Raw genomic sequence first — 22,539 nt, 5'->3', positions numbered from 1 at the left:
GCTCTCTTCAGAGCTGGCAGGCAGGAACATTTAAGTCTGCTGAAGCTGCGCCCACAGCTACCCCTTCCCCCAGGTACTGTGGCCCAGGGAGATGGGAGTTTTATCTGTAAGCCCCTGACTGGGGCTGCTGCCTTTGTTTCAGAGATGCCCTGCCCAGTGAGGAGGAATCTAGAGAGGCAGTCTGGCCACAGCCGCTTTGCTGCATTATGTTGAGTTCCTCCCAGTCCTTAGTACTGTCAGAGGAAAACAGCCTACTCAAGCCTCAGTAATGGCAGATGCCCCTCCCCCCACCAAGCTCTGTCATCCCTGGTCGACTTCAGACTTGTGCTGGCAGCGAGAATTTCAAGCCAGTGGTTCTTAGCTTGCTGGCCTTCATGGGATTGGGACCTTCTGAGTGAGACCACTTGGTTCCCTGGCTTCAGCCCCCTTTCCAGGCGAGTGAACGGTTCTGTCTTGCCTGGGTTCCAGGCACCACTGGAGTATGGAAATAAAAAAAAAAAACCCTGCAGCTAGCTTGGTGTCTGCCTGAATAGCTGCCCAGCTTTGAGCTTGAAACCCAGGTCCTTGGTGGTGTAGACACACGAGGGAATCTCCTGGTCTTCGGATTACAAAAATCATGGGAAAAGCATAATATCTGGGCCGGATAGCACAGTCCCTCATGGCTTCCCTTGGCTGGGAAAGGGAGCCCCCTCACCTCCCCACACTCCTTGCACTTCCTGGGTGAGGCAACACCCCACGCTGCTTCTGCTCGCCCTCCATGGGCTGCACCCACTGCCTAACCAGTCCCAATGAGATGAACAGGGTACCTTAGTTGGAAATGGAGAAATCACCTGCCTTATGTGTTGGTCTCGCTTGGAGCTGCCAACCAGAGCTGTTCCTATTTGGCTATCTTGCCAGATCCAAGAGAATCCATTTTCTTTTTCTTCTTTTCAAGTAAAGGCAATGATCCCGGTATCACGGACTGACTGTAACTGCTCGCTCTTCTTGATTATGTTCAATTCTTTATACTTGTGTGATAATTTAGATATTATAACATTTTCTTTCCCATTTTATTTTGTTGCATTTGTTCGAGAGGAGGAAATGCTTCAGACTTCAGGTAGCCATCCGTTTGTAACTCATGGGATGTCTTTTTCTTATATATGATTTTGAAGTGGATCATCATTTGTATGTATGTATCATACATATACATGTATTATTAATTGGCATGTCACCTATATTTAGAGTTTCCTTAACTTAGTATAATTAGGATTGGATGGGTATTTGGCTAGTTTTTATAAATGTGTGCTTCTCTTACCTAATTTGTGGACCTCATTTTATTGCTTTTGAACATCTTGATTTATAGTTTTAGCTTGCAGGAGAAAAGGAATGAATTGCTTCTCTGTTTAGTGAATGGATTGTATGTGTCAGGGATACATCTCCCAAGTATGAGTGGGTCAGTTGGGTCTCAGTCAAATTGTTAATTCTGCATTTTACTCATTGTCGGTGTTTTTGTGATAGTTTATTGAATGGTGATTTGTCACACATATATGTTTTCTACATCAAGTTTTTTTTTTTTTTTTTTTTGACTGAGTCTCCCTCTTGTCGTGGAGGCTGGAGTGCAGTGGCACTGCATAGGCTCACTGCAACCTTCTTCTCCTGGGATCAAGCAGTTCTCCTGCCTCAGCCTCCCGAGTAGCTGGGATTACAGGCGTCTACCACCACATCTGGCTAGTTTTTATATTTTTAGTACAGATGGGGTTTCACCATGTTGGCCAGGCTGGTCTCAAACTCCTGACGTCAGGTGATCCACCTGCTTCGGCCTCCCAAAGTCAAGTTTTAACTTTTAAAACATTTTAGCCATACTGTGGTCCTTAACTAATGGTTTAAAAAGGGGTACAAGAGAAGATACAAAACAGTTTATCCTTGCAACATAGAATGTTTTCTACTTTTTCATGTCTGAAACACTTGAATTATTAGTGAAGCTTTTAAGATATTACTACTTAGGAATACTTAATTTTTATTGGTGTTATAAAATGTGTTATAACAATGCTCAAGATAAAGTAACAAAGTATTTAAAAATTATAGTTTGATCAATATTGCATATATTATTGACTTTATGGTATGTTACTGGAAGACAGGTGTATGTTTCTTTTATTTAAATGGTTGAAAATTTATTTAAATTTTCAGATTTAAAATAATGGTAATAGCATGATAATGTTAATATGCTAGTGGTCATAGTTCTGAAACATTGTGTGTGTAGAGGTATGTGTATAGGTAACGTGCAATCTTAAAATTTGAAGTTTTTGTACAAAATTTAAGGTGATAAAAATTATATATGCATGAAAGGAAAATAAAAAAATTAAAATTCATGAAAAATATGAGAAAGAATATGTGGATAATATTAATTTTACTTATTCTTTCTATTTTATTAAATAAATGTAGTTTATGGTTGCTTAATAAGAACACTGTATACAACTGAAGTTTTACATAGGGAGTAGAATTAACTGAAAGAGAGCTTCTGATTGTTTTGTTAAGCCCCTGTTTTTCAGTTGGTGCACTTTTTTTTTTCCTTTGAGATAGGATCTTGCTCTGTTGCCCAGTCTGCTCTCGAACTCCTAGGCTCAAGTGGTCCTCCTGCCTCAGCCTCCTTAGTAGCAGAGATTAACTTTTTTCTTAAATTGAAGTAATAGATACATATGGCTCAGAATAATTAATTAGTGTAGAAGGGCTTATAATAAAAAGCAAGGTACTCTTTCCTGTCTATCTCTTCTGGGGACATTTTTTGTTTTATTTTGGTCTCTTTCATGTTCCCAGTGTCTTGAGAATTTTGGTTATCTGTCCATATTTATGAATAAAACAATAAGAAACTAACCAAGAACTATACATATAGATAGGCTTGTTGATTGGGAAATTTCTTTTAGGGTAATCTTGCCTGTAGTTGCTTCCTGCTCCTGATTTCCTACCTACCTGGTGTTTGAGTTCACTTGGTTTTGGCAGCTTGGCTGGCTCTTTAGGTGTTTTCTCTGTTTGTATTCCGAACTGTGGCCTCCTGTGTCTGCTTTGCTTCATTATTTACACTGTTCTGCTTTCCATCTTCAGAAAATCTGTTGAAATTGCTTGGCTGCTAATGGCTCCATTCTTGTTCTGTAGTCATTATGGATTATTCCTTTTAAAAATTGCTTTACTGCTAGTTTAGTCTGGCTTTGGAAGGGAGAGGAGATAAAAAATAAGCTCTTGTGATATCCCCAGTCTGCCATCTTTACTTGGAAATCCTTTCATGTTAAAGATGAAGAAACTAAGGCCTATAGAAGTAAAATGACTTGTTTGATACTGATGCAGGATTTTTTCAGTGCCGCTTTGCCAGCCGGAAATCTTCTCTGGCCGGCAGCACCCCTGCCCAGGCCTCACTTAGTTCTGAGCTGGCCACTAGTCTTGCTCTGCCCACCCAGGCTGGCAGGCTGTGCTCGGCTCATGCTACCAGCCTGGATCCCATGTCTGCTGAGGGCAAGCCAGGCACAGAGCAGCAAAGGATATGTGAGCAAGCGAGTGTGGGATCCAGCCATGGTGCACAGCCAGGTGTGTCAGCTGCTGTGGTGGGTCTGCGGTGGGATGGGCAGCTTCAGGCACTGGCTTCGTGCAAGGCTGTGGCTGGACCAGGCATACCACAGCAGCTTCCACCTTGGGTGTCAGCATCAGGATGAGGAGAAGGCAGTGGAGTCCGAAAACTTGGAGATGCCAGGAACCGTGGAGCCCCAAAGGGGGCGTTACAGCATGTGAAATCTCGTCTCTACTAAAAATATAAAAACTATCCGGGTGTGGTGGTGGATGCCTGTAATCCCAGCTACTTGGGAGGCTGAGGCAGGAGAATTGCTTGAATCCTGGAGAAGGTGGTTGCAGTGAGCCCACACAGTGCCACTGCACTCCAGCCTCGGTGACAGAGTGATACTCAGTCTCAAAAAAAAAAAAAAAAAAAAACTTGATGTAGAAAACATATATGTGTGACAAATCACCATTCAATAAACCATCACAAAAACACCGACAATGAGTAAACAAGACAGCTTGTTTCTGCTGTCTGCAGCCTAGCATACTGGGGCATGTTACAGCTCTGGCTCGGGAAGTCCTGGGGTCTGGTCCCCCAGAAGGGTCCTAGCTCTTCTTTTGTAGTCCAGCTAGTGGGAGTGTGTCACTGCCTGCAGCTGGGTGAGCTGGCCAGCTTGTTCATGTTATAGCTTGTTCATTCCCACTGCCCTGCTCTGCCCTGTGGCTCTTGGGCTGGCCCCGCCCCTCCAGTGCTTCCCGTCATGTGTGGCCGCAGCCCTGTGATGGCAGAGGGTGGGAGGGCTACGACCATTTGGCAGGTCCCAGGTTCTTGTCCCTCATCGAAGAAGAACAGGGTTATGGGGACAACCAGATAGTGAGTAAGGTGGAGAAGAGTTTTATTCCAGTCTCCACACAAGAGGGGACCTGAAGGGGGTAGTCTCCACCTGTGGCTGAGTCCAGGGGTTTTTATGGGCTCAGAATGGAGGAGTGTATGCTGATTGGTCCATGGGCAGGCCTGGAAAAAACACCATTTGATCGGCTAAAAAGGCAGGGAGGAAGTTCTCTATCTGGTCATGGGCTTTGCCAGGAACTGGCAGCTCGGTTTTCAGGCTCCAGGCTGTTTTTGGCTTGAAAGTCAGTTTCACTGGGCCTGCCCTTGTCTGCCTAGGAATTTGTCTGTCTCCTGCTGCTATCAGTATCATATAGCTAGATAGGACAAAAATGTTGTGTTCTTAGTTTATGAAGGTCTAGTCAAGATTTAAAATTAGTGTTTCCAAAAAACTATTAAACTTTTTTGCTGTAAAATGATTACAGATTTTTTTCTTTGAATCTTGCTTGTTTGCTTGTTACAATTTGTCTATTTGATTCTTCAGTTTTTATATTTTTCCTGAGGGAAAAGATATCTTCTTAATCATCTTTTTATCTTCTACACTTCTAGCACGATATCTTGTAAATCAATGTCTAAATATTATTTAAGTAACAATTTGTTTTTATGTTTATTAGCCTGAAGTGCTAATTGCCTGATATTTCTATTTGAAAGATTGTTTTCAGTAATGAGATGAGAATGGAAATTGCTGGGCTGTAACTGTTAAACTTTTTAAATAATCAGGCACATATTTGTTTTCTGTGTGATTTTTTGAAAGGTTTCTTTGGGCCTTAGTTGTCTCAAGAGGGAAAATATATTTTACCCCTGAATTAGGGATGGACCAAAAGTTCCTTTGTACCTCTTAAGATGTGATTATGTTATGAGGTGAGTTAAACTGTTGAATCAAATGGCTTGGTTAAAGTATAAAGACAAATGGAATGTTTGGGATTAATATGTGATTGGTCACATTAATATGAAAAGAACTTATTTAGCTCAATAGGAAAAAACTTAAAGCTTTACTAAAAGAAATGGGCAAAGAGACTCTAATAGGTCATTCTGTGATTTACGTACAAAGATATTAATTGCCGTGTTGCATATCTATAGTAAAGTGAGAATTTTAAATTACTGTAGATATCCAATGATAGAATAATGAAATTATAGTCACATGATGGATGGGGTTAGTATGCAGTTACTAGAAATGATGTTTCAGAAGAACTAATAACGTGGAAAAACTGTAACAATTACATATAAACTTTATCTTTGGATGATAAGATTAAGAATGGTTGTAATTTTCTTCTGTGTATCTCAGATTTTCTTGATTATCTGCAAAAATCAGGTGTTACTTTAGTAATTAAAAGAAAGTTAAGGATAATTTTTAAAATGCACTGGATATAGTTAATATTTTTACCAGTCTTTCACAAAGGACTTGAGGCAGACATGCTCAGTGAGTCAGCTACTAGCGCCTTATATATACATTTCCTAATTTTGCCTTTAAAATTTTGTAGGTTCAACTCAGATTTTTTCATGTTTAATAAATGTTAATGTCATCTGTATATTTTGTATGATTTCTTGTTGAGTTTTGTAAATGAAATAAATGAAAATCTAAATGTGTATATTCAAAATTTATGTAAATATTTCTTTTTTACCTAACCATTAGAAAAAATATTTGGAATCTTTAGGGCTCTAAACTGAGATCAGAAAATCATGGTTATCTATTTGGTACCTATCATCAGTGTCATCTATCTGGTCTAATATTATGTCTTGTTAAGCAACATGAATAATCTTATGTTTAATTTCTTAGAGATCAAACTTAAATATTCAATGATTTTCCACTAAATTTGATAAAAATTAAGTTACCATGTAGTAACTGTATTCTATTTTAATTTTTTACCTTTTCCCCCTATGTTTTATAGAAGGTGAATGAAGGCTGTCAGTGAGGTAGGATTGGGAGGGGATATAGGTTAACTGTTGGTTTGTCTTCTTCTGACACATCAATCAGGGAGGGTGGAAGACAGGTAAATAGGCTCCCCTTGGCTTAGAAACCAGTAGGCTTCAGAAAGCTATTCTAGGTAGGTATGTGCCACCTTGATTGTGATCATATAGGGTTTGGTAATTGATCTTGTAGTCTGGAGTTGGACTTTACCAACATAACCAGAAATGATCAGATTTTTGGCGGCAGACTCACATTATTTAAATTTATATAACATTGAAATATAAATAAGAATACTGATTTATTTTTTCTGCTGCTAGGGGAGTGGGGACTAGTGAAAAGGGCTCTCATTTCCAGGAGTTAGAATATTTATATTTACTTCCAGGGGAAACCTTTTCAGATATGTCTCAGAATCATGTTTTTTTTTTAGATTTTAGAAAGTGAAGAAGTATTTAGTGAATTTTAAGAAACACCGAGTGGGATCTAGGGTGGTACTGTAATCAAATACATTAGTATGTCTGCAGAAAAAATTTGCAGTAAGTGGAGTAAATAAAGACTTTATGTACATTTATGTCAGGATTTGCTGCCAGATAAGTTCTGAAAGAGCTTTTGTTTTTAAGAACTTCTTTGACTTCAGGGGATTGTGGACCTCTATTAAGCTTTCTGGGAAACTGAATTAGTATTTAGAAGGTTGCCTGGTAAACATGGAATTAAAATGACAGGGAGTGGGTAGGCGTGAGAGCTTTTTTTTTTATCAGACCTCACTGTGTCTGCAGTAGAAAACATCCCTTTAGTGATTATTTTTGTGGGTCCTACAGCTTCATTGCCCTTTTTTCCTGAACAGTACTGAATGCATATTGTAAGTTTGCCCTCAATCCTTTATGTTTATGTTAACTACCTTCTTTCTGTTGAGGTATCATTGTTACTCTTACACATGTTAATGGATTAAACTACTTCTTACTTATTTTTCCTAGGCCTGAAAAATTTCAGATTCTTCTCTTTGTGTGTAAATTTAGTTAGCTTAACCCTAGAGGAGGGAGAATGATATTTGCCTCATTTACAAGTTTTTGCTCCTTTACTCCTAAATCAGTGTAACTCAAAGCATTTCTAAAGTAAATTGCACTTTGCTTTCAGAGCTCTAAAACACTAAAATATTTATGCTTTATTCGGATAGATTTAAAAATTATAGTATGGTTTATTTTCCTTTAAAAGACATATTATTGTTATAAACACACAAACAAAAACCCAAGGCCAAAACCGGAATATTATTGTACATGTCATAAGTTAAGTAGGAACGGTTTCTGGACTTTGGTGCAATAACTCTTTACTGATGAAGAGGTCTATAGTTCAAAAACTATCCCACTTAAAAACAAATCCATACACTTTTCATGCAGCTGACTCCCTCCCCCCTTTCCAAAGCTCAGATGGCAGCAGATGATATAGCAAACACATAACTGCAAAAACAGCTACAGCAGCTGCCTGGGTGAGATGGCTGCCAGCTGCAGCCTCAGTGGATCTGGCTTCACACCACATGCCTTGAATGTGGCCCCTCCAAAAAGTAACATGTTTATTGCCTCACACTTCCAATCATGGGCCTCGAGTTTGTGATTTATTTTATAAGCTATAGATATATATAACTGGTAACTCTGGATTACTGGTGAATAACCAGAATGAACACCACTTTAAAAGAAAAATGCTGTGACTATCATTAAATGCTTTTATAAGGCTAAGAGAAAGATGCACAGAGTGAAAAGAACTTCTTTTGTTTTTGAGACGGAGTCTTGTTGTGTCTCCCAGGCTGGAGTGCAGTGGCATGATCTCGGCTCGCTGCAACCTCCACCTCCCAGGTTCATGTGATTCTCCTGCCTCAGCCCCCCAAGTAGCCGGTATGCCTGCCAACATGCCGGGCTAATTTTTGTATTTTTAGTAGAGACGGGGTTTCAGTATGTTGGCCAGACTGGTCTTGAACTCCTGACCTCAGGTGACCTGTCTGCCTTGGCCTCTCAAAGTGCTGGGGTTACAGGTGTGAGCCACCTCGCCCAGCTGAGAAGATGTTCTTACTTTAAAATGTTTGGACATTTGTGCAAGTTTGATACAGTTTCTGGGTGCTCATGACACCCCTGACTGTTTAATGCACATACTTAAGATTTTCAGAACACTTTTAGAGAAACTGCCATGTGATCATATTCTAATTTTGTAATTAAATCTAGTAAGGGCAGAGACATTCTCAGAGAGGTGTATTATGATGTTTTCCCTACTCTGGAATTTACATGGAAAGAGATGCTCAGTTTTATTTCTTTTTCATACCCCCTTCCTTAACTGTCTCTTTCTCCTGTCTGTCATCCTGTTCATCCTACTCTTCTTTTTTTTTTTTCCCCAGGAACTTTAGCTTTCTCCTTTGCACTGTCAGATTTTCCTGAAGTGGCTACATCCTTGTCATATTTCTCATTCATCTTTACCCCCTTATTGTTGTAAGGCTGCTTTTTGTTATCAGTAAGGTTACTCTACATCATACCTAACATTTTGGTCTTCAGTTAAGATGCCAGTGTTTGTGGATTTGTTCTTAGGTTACAACTCTAAACAGAACAAGAAGCTAGCTGGCAGTGATAGTTTGTGGACATTAGGATCCTTCTTCCTGCCTCTCTTAGCTGCTCCAAAATGCTTCATTTCCAGATCATCAAATTTAGATTTCCTTTCTTAGACGTTGTCTCTGACCTGTAAGAGCACTTCTTAAAAACCTGCAACACTAATGGGGATCTCTGGATTTTTCTTTTTGTATTTCTGGCCTATACAAAGAAGGGAAAGTAGATCTTAGCCCATTGGTTTCTTGGGGTCACCTTTAGTCATTATTGACTGCATTATTTGCTAGTCCCCACGTGTGTGTGTGTATATATATAATTTTTTTTTTTTTTTTTTTTTTTTGGAGACAGAGTCTCACTCTGTCGCCCAGGTTGGAGTGCAGTGGCTCAGTCTCGGCTCACTGCAAGCTCCACCTCCCAGGTTTACGCCATTCTCCTGCCTCAGCCTCCCAAGTAGCTGGGACTACAGGCGCCCGCCACCACGCCTGGCTAATTTTTTGTATTTTTAGTAGAGACGGGGTTGCACCATGTTAGCCAGGATGGTCTCGATCTCCTAATCTCGTGATCCGCCTGCCTCGGCCTCCCAAAGTGCTGGGATTACAGGTGTGAGCCACTGTGCCCAGCCTAGTCCCTGTATATATTTTTAAAGAAGAATTTGGTAGGTTCATGATTATTAGGATAGATATAAATGTATTTATCAGAGACTATCTTAAATATGCATTTCTATGCCATTTTCAGTTAATGTATTTGGTTTCACCTGCAATATTTGTCGAGCTGTTGGGACAAAGACTAATAGGAGTTTCTGAAGCTTGATACTCTTATAACTAACTAACTAATTTTATACCCTTGAATGTATTTCTGAAGAATTGTTTATAACTGATTTTTTTTTGAAATATAACTTTTAAGTATATTGGCAAACTTACTAATTAAAAGAGTTCTTTTGTGAATCCTTTTGAAAAGTGAATTATCAACCTGTAATTTGTTTCTTTGTGTAAACCTGTATTTGCATAAATCAAATTTGTTTTGAATAGGGTATGTCTAGAAATCTTGATGCATGTATCTGAAAAGGAAATTTCTGTTTCATGTGAAGAATTCAGATTTGGTACTTTCAATAAGTAAGACCTGCCAGATTATTTTAGTTCCACTTTTTTTTTTTTTTAACAAAATGCTATCAAAATATTCTTTACAGCCTAAATTAAGGGGGTGGCAAGAGTTTATGTAAGATTGAACTACATATAGTATGTTTTTAAACTGTATTTTCTTAAATAGTAATGGGTAGTGTGAAGTTTTGCAAAGTTTAAAAAGTTATTCAGAAGTTTTTTTCTCTTTTAAAAGCATAATGAATCTGAAATTATTTTGCTTTAGCTTAGTCTGTAGTAAGCTACTTAAAGAAGTAGATGTATATGGTGCATTTAAATATGTTTGTTCACTTACTCCTTATTATAGTTTGATTAATATCCAGCAATTTATTGCTCTGCTTAATACTTGGAAGATAGTAATGATAATTCATCTTCTTAGTTTGAATGCTTGAAATAGCCATAAACAGTTATCTAGTCCTTAATATAATATAAAATGGTAGATTTATACTGAAAATATAAAATAAAATAAAATGTGATTCCTATTGTGTAATATTTAGCTGCACTATTTTCTTTAAGTATAGGGTTTTTTTTTTTTTTTGGTTGTTTGTTTTTCAGGGCTGTCTGGGAGCCTCACTAGTATTTATTATATTCTTTCTTTGGGAAAGTATATACAAACTAAAGCTGAGAACATTGGGAACTTGTCCACATCTCTCACATCGTCTGCATAGCCTACTAGATTTAGATTGTCAGTCAAAGGAGAACCCTTTCATGATCTAACATATGTTCTGTTAGAGCCCATGGAAATTAAATCCTTTCCTTGATAATTGAGGAGGGAGTCTGTGGGTTAGGGAACTCTTGGAAATTTCCTAGAAACTGGGAGAAACACTTGTAATATAAATCAGGCCAGCTATATTTGTCCGTGACCTTAACAAGTTGAGAGTCAAGGATAATGCACAGGACATTATTAAGTTCAAAACTAGAAAGGAGACAACGGATCAGGAGCAGAGTTTCAGGATCAAGCTCAAGTCAAGGACATGGAGAAATTGTTCAAAATGTAGGCCTTGAAACTATGTGAGGCTGTTCACACTATGTTGGAGAGAACTAGACAGAAGCAGCCCAACTGAGTTCAGTTGTTTACTCAGTTATTCAATGTCTACTATTTTTTAGGGGTTACAGATATTAATACATAGTCAGGATCTTTAAGGACTTTATGAGCCTGCCACAAATCAATATATGATAGGGTGAGACACATTGTGTCTTAAAGAATAATAGTTGTGAATGCTGGTCTTTTGGCAGCATGACAGTGATTTGGAGTATGAGTAGTATGAGTACAAGAGGGAAAGCATTATCTCCTTCTTTGCTGTTGAATGTATGATTATCTGCCCAATATATCTACCATGTCACTTGCCATTCCTTCATATTCCCTCATTCCATTCGCTTTTTTTTTTTTTTTAAGATGGAGTTTCGTTTTGTCGCCCAGGCTGGAGTGCAGCGGCACCATCTTGGCTCACCACAACCTCCATCTCCTGGGTTTAAGCAATTCTCCTGCCTCAGCCTCCCGAGTAGCTGGGATTACAGGCACGTGGCACCACACCCAGCTAATTTTGTATTTTTAGTAGGTTTCACCATGTTGGCCAGGCTAGTCTCGAACTCCTGACCTCAAGTGATCCACCCGCCTTGGCCTCCCAAAGTGCTAGATCACAGGGGTGAGCCACTGTGCCAAGCCCCACTGGCATTTTTTTTTTTTTTTTTACTTAACAGAGTCTTCCTTTGTTTCCCAGGCTGGAGTGCAGTGGCGCAATCTCAGCTCACTGCAACGTCCGCCTCCCACATATAAGCAATTCTCCTGCGTCAGCCTCCTGAGTAGCTGGGATTACAGGTGCCTGCCACCACACCTGGCTAATTTTTTGTGCGTTTTTAGTAGAGACAGGGTTTCACCATGTTGGCCAGGCTGGTTTCGAACTCCTCACCTCAGGTGATCCACCTGCCTTGGCCTCCCAAAAGTTCTAGGATTATGGGCATGAGCCACCACTGCCCAGCCCTCATTGGCTTTTGAAGATCATTTTGTCTTTGAGTTTATTTTAAAAATATGTATACCCATATGAGAGATTACATTTTAAATTTAATATGACTAACACTTTTAATGATTATCTGACATTGATTAACATCTAGCCACTTACTCTGTGACCTTGGGTAATTTGATTAACCATTCTAAGCCTTGGTTTCCTCATCAGTAAAATGGGCATAGCAACAGTACTTACCTCTTAAGGTTAAGGATTAAATAACATAGTATATGCATAATAGTTGTCCAGTGCCTTACACGTAGTAAGTGTTCAACATATGTTAGATATTTTAGCTTTAATATTGACACAATATTTTTTTGGTGCTGCTTTGCCAGCTGGAGACCTCTGTGGCCAGTGACACCCCCATCTGGTCCCTGCTTGTGCCCAGGCTCACTGCAGGAGGTGCCTACCCACTAGGTCTATTGGACCATGCCTGGCTTGCACTCTAGCCCAGATCCTGTGCTTTTCATAGGATCCGCACTCAGCCTGTGTCTGGGCCAGGTGTTCCCCAGCCTGCCTGTGCTACAGCTCATTCAGTCCCACTGCCCTGCTCCCAGCAGTGCCTCGGGGGCTGGCCTGGCCCTGCTGCTGCTTCCCACTGCATGGGGTGGCTGCCCGGTGCCAGCAGAAGGCCACAGTGTTACAGCCTTTTTCCTACCTGTGTTCGGTGGTTCCTGAGTTCTTGTCCTGTGTCCAAGAAGAATGAGGTTACACTGACAACCGAAGGGTGAGAAGGGCAGAGAAGAGTTTTATTGAACAACAGAACAGTTCTCAGTGGAGAGGGGACTCAAAGTGAGTGGTCCCCCATCTGAAGGTGGGTAGTCCCCCACACCCGGAGACAGGCAGTTCCAAAATGTGGCTGAGTCTGGGGCTTTTATGGGCTCAGAATGGGGGAGTGTATGCTGATTGGTTTGTGAGTATGCAAAAAAGGCTAAAACAAAGGCACCACTCAAAGGTAGGCATGACACTGTAAAAAAGCCAATTAGGGAAGGGTGGGTATATGTAAAATAGGTGAAGGGTGAAGATCAATCAGAGGAAAGAGCACCAGACAGGAAGAGAGGTTCTCAGTCTGGCCTGTAGATGTATCTGAGACTCATAGCTCGACTTTTAGGCTTTAAACTGCCTTTGGTTTGAAATTGAGGTTTCACTGTGGACCTGCCCCTATCTGCCTAGGTATTTGTCTGCCTCCTGCTGCTATCAATGTGGGGTAGGAAGTAGGTTGACAGGAAGGAGACAAGAATTCCAGGTAAGAGTGCTCTGAAAACAAATTTTGTAATTTTTTTATTCTTAATTAAGTCTTTCTTCTTTCTTATCTTCTGTATACTGTTAGTTGCCAAATCCTGTTGATTCTGTTTTCTTTTACGGTATCAGAACTCTGACCTATTATCTCCATTCCAATTGTCAGTACCTCTGGATGTTTGTAATTATTTCATGAATAATCTTGCCTTTAGTCTCTTTTAACTGTCACTTTATAAAATACAACTTTGATCATTTTATTACCCTTGTCAAAACCCATCAGTGTATTCCCATTGACCTCTCTTTAACGTGACGTTCAAAACTGCAAAATCTGGCCCAAATATATTTTTCCTACCTTTGTCTCAATGTTCTTTGTCATGAATTCTACGTTCTAGTCATTTAACTGAGCATCGCTCTCTGAAAGTGGCCTCAAGTTGTTTTGACTCTGACTGTTCATTTGGGTTAAATGTTTTACTGTCTTTGTCTGCATGGCCAAACCCTAAAGTGTCTTTCAAAACAACCTTCATATGGTGCTGTCAATTCTTAATTGATTAATTCTTCAAATGGAAAGAAATCTCTATGTCTTAAATTTCCCTCAAGTTGTATTTTTCTCTTTTGGTACTATTTTTTTTTTTTTTTTGAGATGGAGTCTCGCTCTGTCACCCAGGCTAGAGGGCAGTGGCGCGATCTTGGCTCACTGCAAGCTCCGCCTCCCGGGTTCACGCCATTCTCCTCCTTCAGCCTCCCCAGTAGCTGGGACTACATGTTGCAGGAAGTCAGGGACCCCAAACGGAGGGACCGGCTGAAGCCATGGCAGAAGAACATAAATCGTGAAGATTTCATGGACACTTATTAGTTCCCCAAATTAATACTTTTATAATTTCTTATGCCTGTCTTTACTGCAATCTCTGAACATAAATTGTGAAGATTTCATGGACACTTACCACTTCCCCCATCAATACCCTGTGATTTCCTATGCCTGTCTTTAATTTCTTAATCCCGTCATCTTCGTAAGCTGAGGAGGATGTGTGTCGCCTCAGGACCCTGTGATGATTGCGTTAACTGCACAAATTGTTTGTAGAGCATGTGTGTTTGGACAATATGAAATCTGGGCACCTTGAAAAAAGAACAGAGTAACAGCAATGTTCAGGAAACAAGGGAGATAACCTTAAACTCTGACTGCCGGTGAGCCGGGTGGAACAGAGCCATATTTCTCTTTTTCAAAAGCAAAGGGGAGAAATATCGCTGAATTCTTTTTCTCAGCAAGGAACATCCCTGAGAAAGAGAATGCATCCCTGAGGGGAGGCCTCTGAAATGGCCACTTTGGGGACGGCTCTCTTTTATGGTTGTAGCTGAGGGATGAAATGAGCCCCAGTCTCCCATAGCACTCCCAGGCTTATTAGGATGAGGAAATTCCCGCCTAATAAATTTTGGTCAGACCGGTTGTCTGCTGTCGAACACTGTCTCCTGATAAGATGTTATCAATGACAATGCGTGCCTGAAACTTCATTAGCAATTTTAATTTTGCCCCGGCCCTGTGGTCCTGTGATCTCGCCCTGCCTCCATTTACCTTGTGATATCTTATTACCTTGTGAAGCATGTGATCTCTGTGACCCACACCCTATTCGTACACTCGCTCCCCTTTTGAAAATCACTAATAAAAATTTGCTGGTTTTACAGCTCAGGGGGCATCATGGAACTTGCCAAAATGTGATGTCTCCCCTGGACACCCAGCTTTAAAATTTCTCTCTTTTGTACTCTTTCCCTTTATTTCTCATACTGGCCAACACTTAGGGAAAATAGAAAAGAACCTACGTGAAATATCGGGGGTGAATTTCCCTGATATCTGGCGCCCAGCATGGGGCTCGAACCCACGACCCTGAGATTAAGAGTCTTATGCTCTATCGACTAGCGCCTGCCACCACGCCTGGCAATTTTTTTGTATTTTTAAGTAGAGATGGGGTTTCACTGTGTTAGCCAGGATGGTCTGTATCTCCTGACCTCGTGATCGCCCTGCCTTGGCCTCCCAAAGTGCTGGGATTACAGTCTCTTTTGGTACTTAATGTTATCTACATTGTATTATAGTTACTTATGTACACCTTTTTGCCACTAGTTGATGGTAAGTTGGTTGAGAACACAAACAATGTTCTACTTATCTTTGTGAAATTAATGGGACAGTAGTATGTTTTAATAGATGTTCAGTAAGTCTTTTTCCCCCCCAAAAGAAAAATGAGTGATTATTTTTTGACAAAGACCAAATATGCTAATTACCACAGCTGGATAAAAAGTTGAGCAATGAAATGTGTGAATTGTAGTCTTTTTTTTTTTTTTTTTTTTTTGAGACAGAGTCTCGCCCTGTCGCCTGGGCTGGAGTGCAGTGGTGTGATCTCGGCTCACTCCAACCTCCGCCTCCCGAGTTCAAGCGATTCTCCTGCCTCAGCCTCCCGAGTAGCTGGGATTACAGGTGCATACCACCACACCTAGCTAATTTTTTGTATTTTTAGTAAAGACAGCATTTCACTATATTGGCCAGGCTGGTCTCAAACTCCTGACCTCGTGATCTGCCCACCTCGGCCTCCCAAAGTGCTAGGATTATAGGCGTGAGCCACCGTGCCTGGCCCGAATTGTAGTGTTTATAAAGATTAATAATGTAAACAAAGTCTTAAATTCTGAAATTGTATTTTATAAATATATGAGAATTTAGGGCATTAGGCTTATTCCACGCACTTTAATTCATGTCTTTATGTAGGTAATACTGTGAACCCATTAGGCATATGATTGTATGCATAGCTGGTTCAGTTTTTAATTTTGTTTTTTTGCTATTTGGCTATTAATAAGCTTTTGTCTTTATAAAACTAGTATCAAGCATCTCTAGTTTCTGATTATTCAGAACAAGTTAAAGTAGCTTAATACTCCTGTTTCTTTTCCCATTTAATATAGGGTTTTAAGTGCCTAAAGTGGGGGAGAGAAAAGGAGATAGTATTTAAGGAATTTAAGATCTTGAAGTGGAAAAGACCTAGAAGAGCCATAACTGCTGAGTCTTGGAAAGAAAATGAAACGGAGTGTCTGCATGCAATTTCCTTAAGGTATAAATGAACACCACTATCTTCTCGCAGGAAGAAGGAGCAACTTTACAGGATTATTTTCTTCTTAAATTCTTTTTTTTTTTTTTTTTTTTTTAGACAGAGTCTCACTGTGTTGCCCAGGCTGGAGTGCAGTGGTGCGATCTTGGCTCACTGCTGCAACCTCTGCCTCCTGGGTTCAAGCAATTCTCCTGCCTCAACCTCCCGAGTAGCTGGGATTACAGGCAGATGCCACCACATCTGGCTAATTTTTGTATTTTTAGTAGAGGGTTTCACCATGTTGGCCAGGCTGGTCTGGAACTCCTGGCCTCAAGTGATCCACCCACCTCCACCTCCCAAAGTGCTGGGATTACAGGCATCAGCCACCACACCCAGCCCCTTCTTAAATTCTTCTAAGAATATTTACTTTGTTTAAAAACTGGATTAATCTTTTCAAATATTAGAGACTGCTAGGGTAAGCTAATACCCTAGTCTGATACATTAATTTTTTTTTTCTTTTTCCATAAGTTATTGATGTACCTGTGGTATTTGGTTACATAAGTTCTTTAGCGGTGATTTGTCAGATTTTGGTCCACCCATCACCCGACCAGTATACACTGCACCATATTTGTAGTCTTTTATCCCTCACCCACCTCCCACTCTTTCCCCCAAGTCCCCAAAGTCCATTGTATCATTCTTATAGCCTTTGCATCCTCACAGCTTAGCTCCCACATATCAGTGAGAACATACAGTATTTGGTTTTCCATTTGTGAGTTACGTCACTTGGAATGATAGTCTCCAGTCTCATCCAGGTCATTGCAAATGCTGTTAATTCATTCCTTTTTAGGACTAAGTAGTGTTCCACTGTGTGTTTGTGTGTGTGTGTGTACATACCAGTTTCTTTATCCACTCATTGATTGATGGGCATTTGGGTTGGTTCCACGATTTTGCAATTGTGAATTGTGCTGCTGTAAACATGCATGTGCAAGTATCTTTTTCAAATAATGGAAAAGATTATCTTTTCCTAATAATGAAAAAGATAATCTTTTCCTCTGGGTAGATATCCAGTAGTGGGATTGCTGGATAAAATGGTAGTTCTACTTTTAATTCTTTAAGGAATCTCCACACTGTTTTCCATAGTGGCTGTACTGGTTTACATTCCCACCAGCAGTGTAGAAGTGTCCCCTGATCACCACATCCACGCCAACATCTGTTTTTTTTTTATTTTTTTTATTACGGCCATTCCTGCAGGAGTAAGACGGTATCACATTGTGGTTTTGATTTGCATTTCCCTGATCATTAGTGATGCTGAGCATTTTTTCATATGGTCATTGGCCTTTTGTATATCTTTTTTTGAGAATTGTCTGCTTACATTCTTTACACTTTTTGATGGGATCGTTTGTTTTTTTTCTTACCGATTTGTTTGAGTTCGTTGTTGATTCTGGTTATTAGTCCTTTGTCAGATGTATAGATTGTGAAGATTTTCTCCCACTCTTGTGTGTTGTCTGTTTGCTGACTGTCCTTTTCTCTTTAGTTTATTAGGTCCCAGCTATTTATCTTTGTTTTTATTGCATTTGCTTTTGGGTTCTTGGTCATGAAATCCTAAGCCAATGTCTAGAAAGGTTTTTCCAGTGTTATCTTCTAGGATTTTTATAGTTTCAGGTCTTAGGTTTAAGTCCTTGATCCATCTTGAGTTGATTTTTGTATTAGGCAAGAGATGAGGATCCAGTTTCATTCTCTTACATGTGACTAGCCAATTATTCTAGCACCATTTGTTGAAAAAGTTGTCCTTTCCCTACTTTACTTTTTTGTTTGCTTTGTCGAAGATCAGTTGGCTGTAAGTATTTGGGTTTATTTCTGGGTTCCCTATTCTGTCCCATTGGTCTGTGTGCCTGTTTTTATACCAGTATCATGCTGTTTTGGTGACTGTGGTCTTACAGTTTAAAATCAGGTAGTGTGATGCCTGCAGATTTGCTCTTTTTGCTTAGTTTACTTTGGCTATGTGGGCTCTTCTTTGGTTTCATATGGATTTTAGAATTGTTTTTTGTAATTCTATGAAGAATGACAGTGATATTTTGATGGGGATTGCATTGAATTTGTAGATTGCTTTTGGCAGTATGGTCATTTTCACAATATTGTTGTTACCCATCCATGTGCATGGGGTGTGTTTCCCTTTGTGTGATCTGTGATTTCTCTCAGCAGTGTTTTGTAGTTTTCTTTGTAGAGGTCTTTCAACTCCTTGGTTAGGTATATTCCTAAGTATTGTTTTTTTTTTTGCAGCTATTGTAAAAGGAGTTGAGTTCTTGATTTGATTCTCTGCTTGGTCGCTATTGGTGTATTGAAGAGCTACTGATTTGTGTACATTAATCTAGTATCTGGAAACTTTGCTGAATTCCTTTATCAGTTCTAAGAGCTTGATAACATTAATTTTGTGTGTACATGTAATTTCAGAAATTTCCACATGATGGCAGAAGATACTTACGTCTGGGAAGATGTAACTAAATGAAAACTTTAAATTTTATCTGAAGTAGTATTTGTCTTTTTACATTCTAACTAGTACATTTCATATTTGAATTGTCTGTTACAGATTTGTTGCCACTTTAACTATTTTATATATATGTTTTAACTAATTTTAAAAGGGAGTAAATATTTTTTCTACTATATACAATGTTAATCCATTTTTGAAGGCTTCATGGGTAATCACTGAATAGTGTTTAAATAATTGGTTTGGTAAAAGTCATTTTTCTTAGTAAGTTTAAGGGATACTGAAGGCATTTATTTACCAGTTCTAGATGAATATATGAAACCCAATATGTGAAATTTTATTTGACTTTATTTTAGAAATTAAGGAATTGGTTCAACATACATTCTTTTGTGTTACCTAGAATTTTGAATGACCACTTCATGGTCTCATTACCATTTTGAATCTTGCTTCCTTTCCCTGTCGCTGTCAACTGTTCTCTTAAATTTTCTTTGTCTTAATTGAAGAAATTATTTCATTCAATAAACATTTATTAAATGCCTTCCATGTTTCAGATCCTGCTCTATAGCCTGATGATTCATAGTAGTTCAAAACCCCAACAGAGAGAGAATCTTTGTTTTTGGGATTTCCCAGTCTTGGAAGGCAGATAGCCATCAAACACATGATTGTTTTTGAGTAAATTTTTGTGGTTCTTACTACAATAAAATATATTTATAATAAAAATTTTAAGGAAGATGCAGCTTTATAGTTAGCAGATTAATTGTGAAATTATGAATTATATCGTTGATGACCTGGAAAAGATAAAAATAGAGATTTGGAAATTTTGTGAAAACTTAAATAGGCTTTTTTCCCCCCTGTTTTTGAACGCTAGATGCCAGATAATTTAGTTTAAAAAGCAAAGAGATAACATGACATTTTTTATTTTTGGCCAGTAATATTCTGGCCTTTTTAAATGTGCTGATGTTTTGTCGTGTCTATTATTAGTTTGGTTGTATAATCTGTTGTCAAAACTGGGACACTTGTGGGAGTAAAAGAAGCACTAAGATCACATCATGCACACATTTTTGAAATGTATATTTATTGACATATAAGTTGTGTTTATTATGTTGTTAGAACTATGAAACAGTTCTTTATAACTTCTCAAAAATTTTCCAAACTATAAAACATTTGTATACTTGAAGGCAAAACACTTTATTGTGATTGTATAAATGTTACAAAAAGAACATAAAATAATTGTTCTTGAGACATATTTATGTACTTTCTATCTGTTTCTGTCTGTAATACAGTGTCACTTTTTTTCTCTGAAGAATAATACATTTTGCAATTTGGTTTTAGTTAATTTTTTTAATTGCCTGATATCTTTTTTGAAGTTACATTTTATGATTCATAGAGAAAACTATTTTGCTATAGATATTGGGATACCAAAGAAACTCGGCAAATTTTGCCCAATGGAAGATATTCTCAAATCAGTATTTTTTTGCATTTAAATTATAAATATTTAAGCCCAAAGATTTTAATAGGTACCTTTTTTTTTTTGAGATGGAGTCTCACTCTGTTGCCCAGGCCAGAGTGCAGTGGCGCGATCTGGGCTCACTGCAAACTCCGCCTCCCGGGTTGATACCATTCTCACGCCTGGCTAATTTTTTGTATTTTTAGTAGAGATGGAGTTTCACTGTGTTAGCCAGGATGGTCTTGGTCTCCTGACCTCGTGATCCGCCTGCCTCGGCCTTCCAAAGTGCTGGGATTACAGGCGTGAGCCACTGCGCCTGGCCAACAGGTACTCTTATTGTCTCCATTTAGATTAGTTTTCTCTGATAGATATTTCTGTAAGATAAAACTTGTCAGATAAATTATCTGTATTTAGGATTATTTTAAACGTTTTGCCAAATTCACATGCTTCAAAATCATAGGCCTTTTCAATTTTCTTCTATTTGGGTATGAATATAAGTATACGCAGTTATAACTAGGAGTTCCTTCAAAAGATTGTTTTCAGAAGTTGAGATAGATACGCAATTATGGAATTTCAAAATTAGATCTTGTGCATTATTTGTGCTCTCATAATTCATTGTTTCTTCTTTTAGTAAATTTGTCTTCTAGTTATAAGCTTTGTTTTCAAAAACACTTTATTAAAAGCTTAAGCTTTTTGTTCATTTGTCCAGTACTTTGATTAAATAATTCCTACTGATTTGAACAAAATGCAACCAAAATCTAGGGAGCTAGTTCATAAGAAATTTCAGCATCATTGTAGGATAATTAGGTTGATTTGCAAATTAGTTCTGAAAAGGCTTCAGGATTTCTAAAATCTGTATGATAGGCAGCCCAAAAGGAAAGCTCATGCTGCCATGGGGAAGTGTTTGTGCTCAATAGCAGTCTTGTTACAAAAATTTTGTATATTACTCTGACTGTATAAATACAGATTTTTAGCCAAGTGTCAATTTGACAGCAGATTCTGTTTTGATTATTAGAATGTCACAGTTTGGGCATGGTTATAAATTGTGTACGCACCACTAATTGCATGTACATTCCTCTCAAAGACTCTAATGAGAACATTGTTTCTTACTTTGGTACTCTGCTCTACCAAAATGTGTTATCACTTTAAAAAATAATTTTATCTTCAGTGGTGAACTTTTTATTTATTTATTTATTTTTATTTTTATGTTTTTTGAGACAGAGTCTTGCCGTGTCTCCCAGGCTGGAGTACAGGCTCACGGCAACCTCTCTCACTCCCAGGTTCAAGCAATTCTCATACCTCAGCCTCCCAAGTAGCTGGGATTATAGGCGCATGCTACCATGCTCAGATAATTTTTGTAGAGACGGAGTTTCACCATGTTGTCAAGCTGGTCCCGAACTCGGGACCCCAAGTGATCCACCTCAGCCTCCGAAAGTGCTAGGATTACAGATGTGAGTCACTGCTGAACTTTTTAAAAACTGAACTTACAATAACACTCGCAATAACATCAGATGTTTCACTTTTAAGAATGAATTTCCAGCCGGGCACAGCGGCTTGCAACCATAATCCCAGCACTTTGGGAGGCTGAAGCAGGAGGACCACTTGAAGCCAGGAGATGGAGACCAGTCTGGGCAACAAAGTGAGACCTTGTCTCTACAACAATGTTTTAAAAATTAGCCAGGCATGACAGCTCATGCCTGTAGGCCCAGCTGCCCAGGATGCCGAGGCTGGAGGATTGCTTGAGCCCAGAAGTTTGAGGCTGAAGCCAGCTATGATTGCTCTACTGTACTCCAGCCTGGGCAAAAGAGCAAGACCCTGTCTCTTAAAAAAAAATAAAAATAAACAAATAGTCACCAATAGTTTTACTTTGACTCCATGAATTTGATAAACAATTCAGCCTGTTCCTAGATGTAATTTAACTGGTTTTTCCATTTGAAGCATCTACTATCACTGATATAAAGCTAACAGCATTCAACTTTTTTCAAAGTAGTTCTTTCGTTAACAGTCTAACAACTATTGCTTTACTTTTTATATGTGCGTAAGATAACCTAGAATAAAAATGAGTGAAAATAACTTAGATGATTAGTGATTTGATCTAAATGAAAAAATTGTGCTTCTCAGTGTAATATGTAAATGTATATTATCTGTAGCTATACCTATTGTCTCCATGTACAGTAATTTAAAAAGTAGATTGTGATGCACAATCAGTAGATTTGTGTCTTTTTTTTTTTTCTTTTTTCTGAAACAGGATCTCACTCTGTCTCACAGGCTGGA

At 38.9% G+C, this 22,539-nt stretch overlaps 1 protein-coding gene across 2 annotated transcripts in view; it reads left to right on the top strand.

Annotated features, from left to right (window-relative positions):
- SDHAF3 (succinate dehydrogenase complex assembly factor 3) overlaps nucleotides 1-22,539 on the top strand; it is a 61,389-nt gene that overhangs the window by 6,491 nt on the left and 32,359 nt on the right. Inside the window, exon 2 of one of the 2 annotated variants that reach the window (XM_063726075.1) lies at nucleotides 16,212-16,357. The exons of the other annotated variant lie outside the window; for it this stretch is intronic. Within the exon in view, the coding sequence (XP_063582145.1) occupies nucleotides 16,212-16,357 (146 nt within the window). The remainder of the gene's footprint in view (nucleotides 1-16,211; nucleotides 16,358-22,539) is intronic. 2 annotated transcript variants of the gene reach the window in all.

This window comes from Pongo abelii, chromosome 6, assembly GCF_028885655.2.
Source record: "Pongo abelii isolate AG06213 chromosome 6, NHGRI_mPonAbe1-v2.0_pri, whole genome shotgun sequence".
NCBI classification, from domain to species: Eukaryota; Metazoa; Chordata; class Mammalia; order Primates; family Hominidae; genus Pongo; species Pongo abelii.
This window is presented reverse-complemented; position numbering and strand designations above follow the sequence as displayed.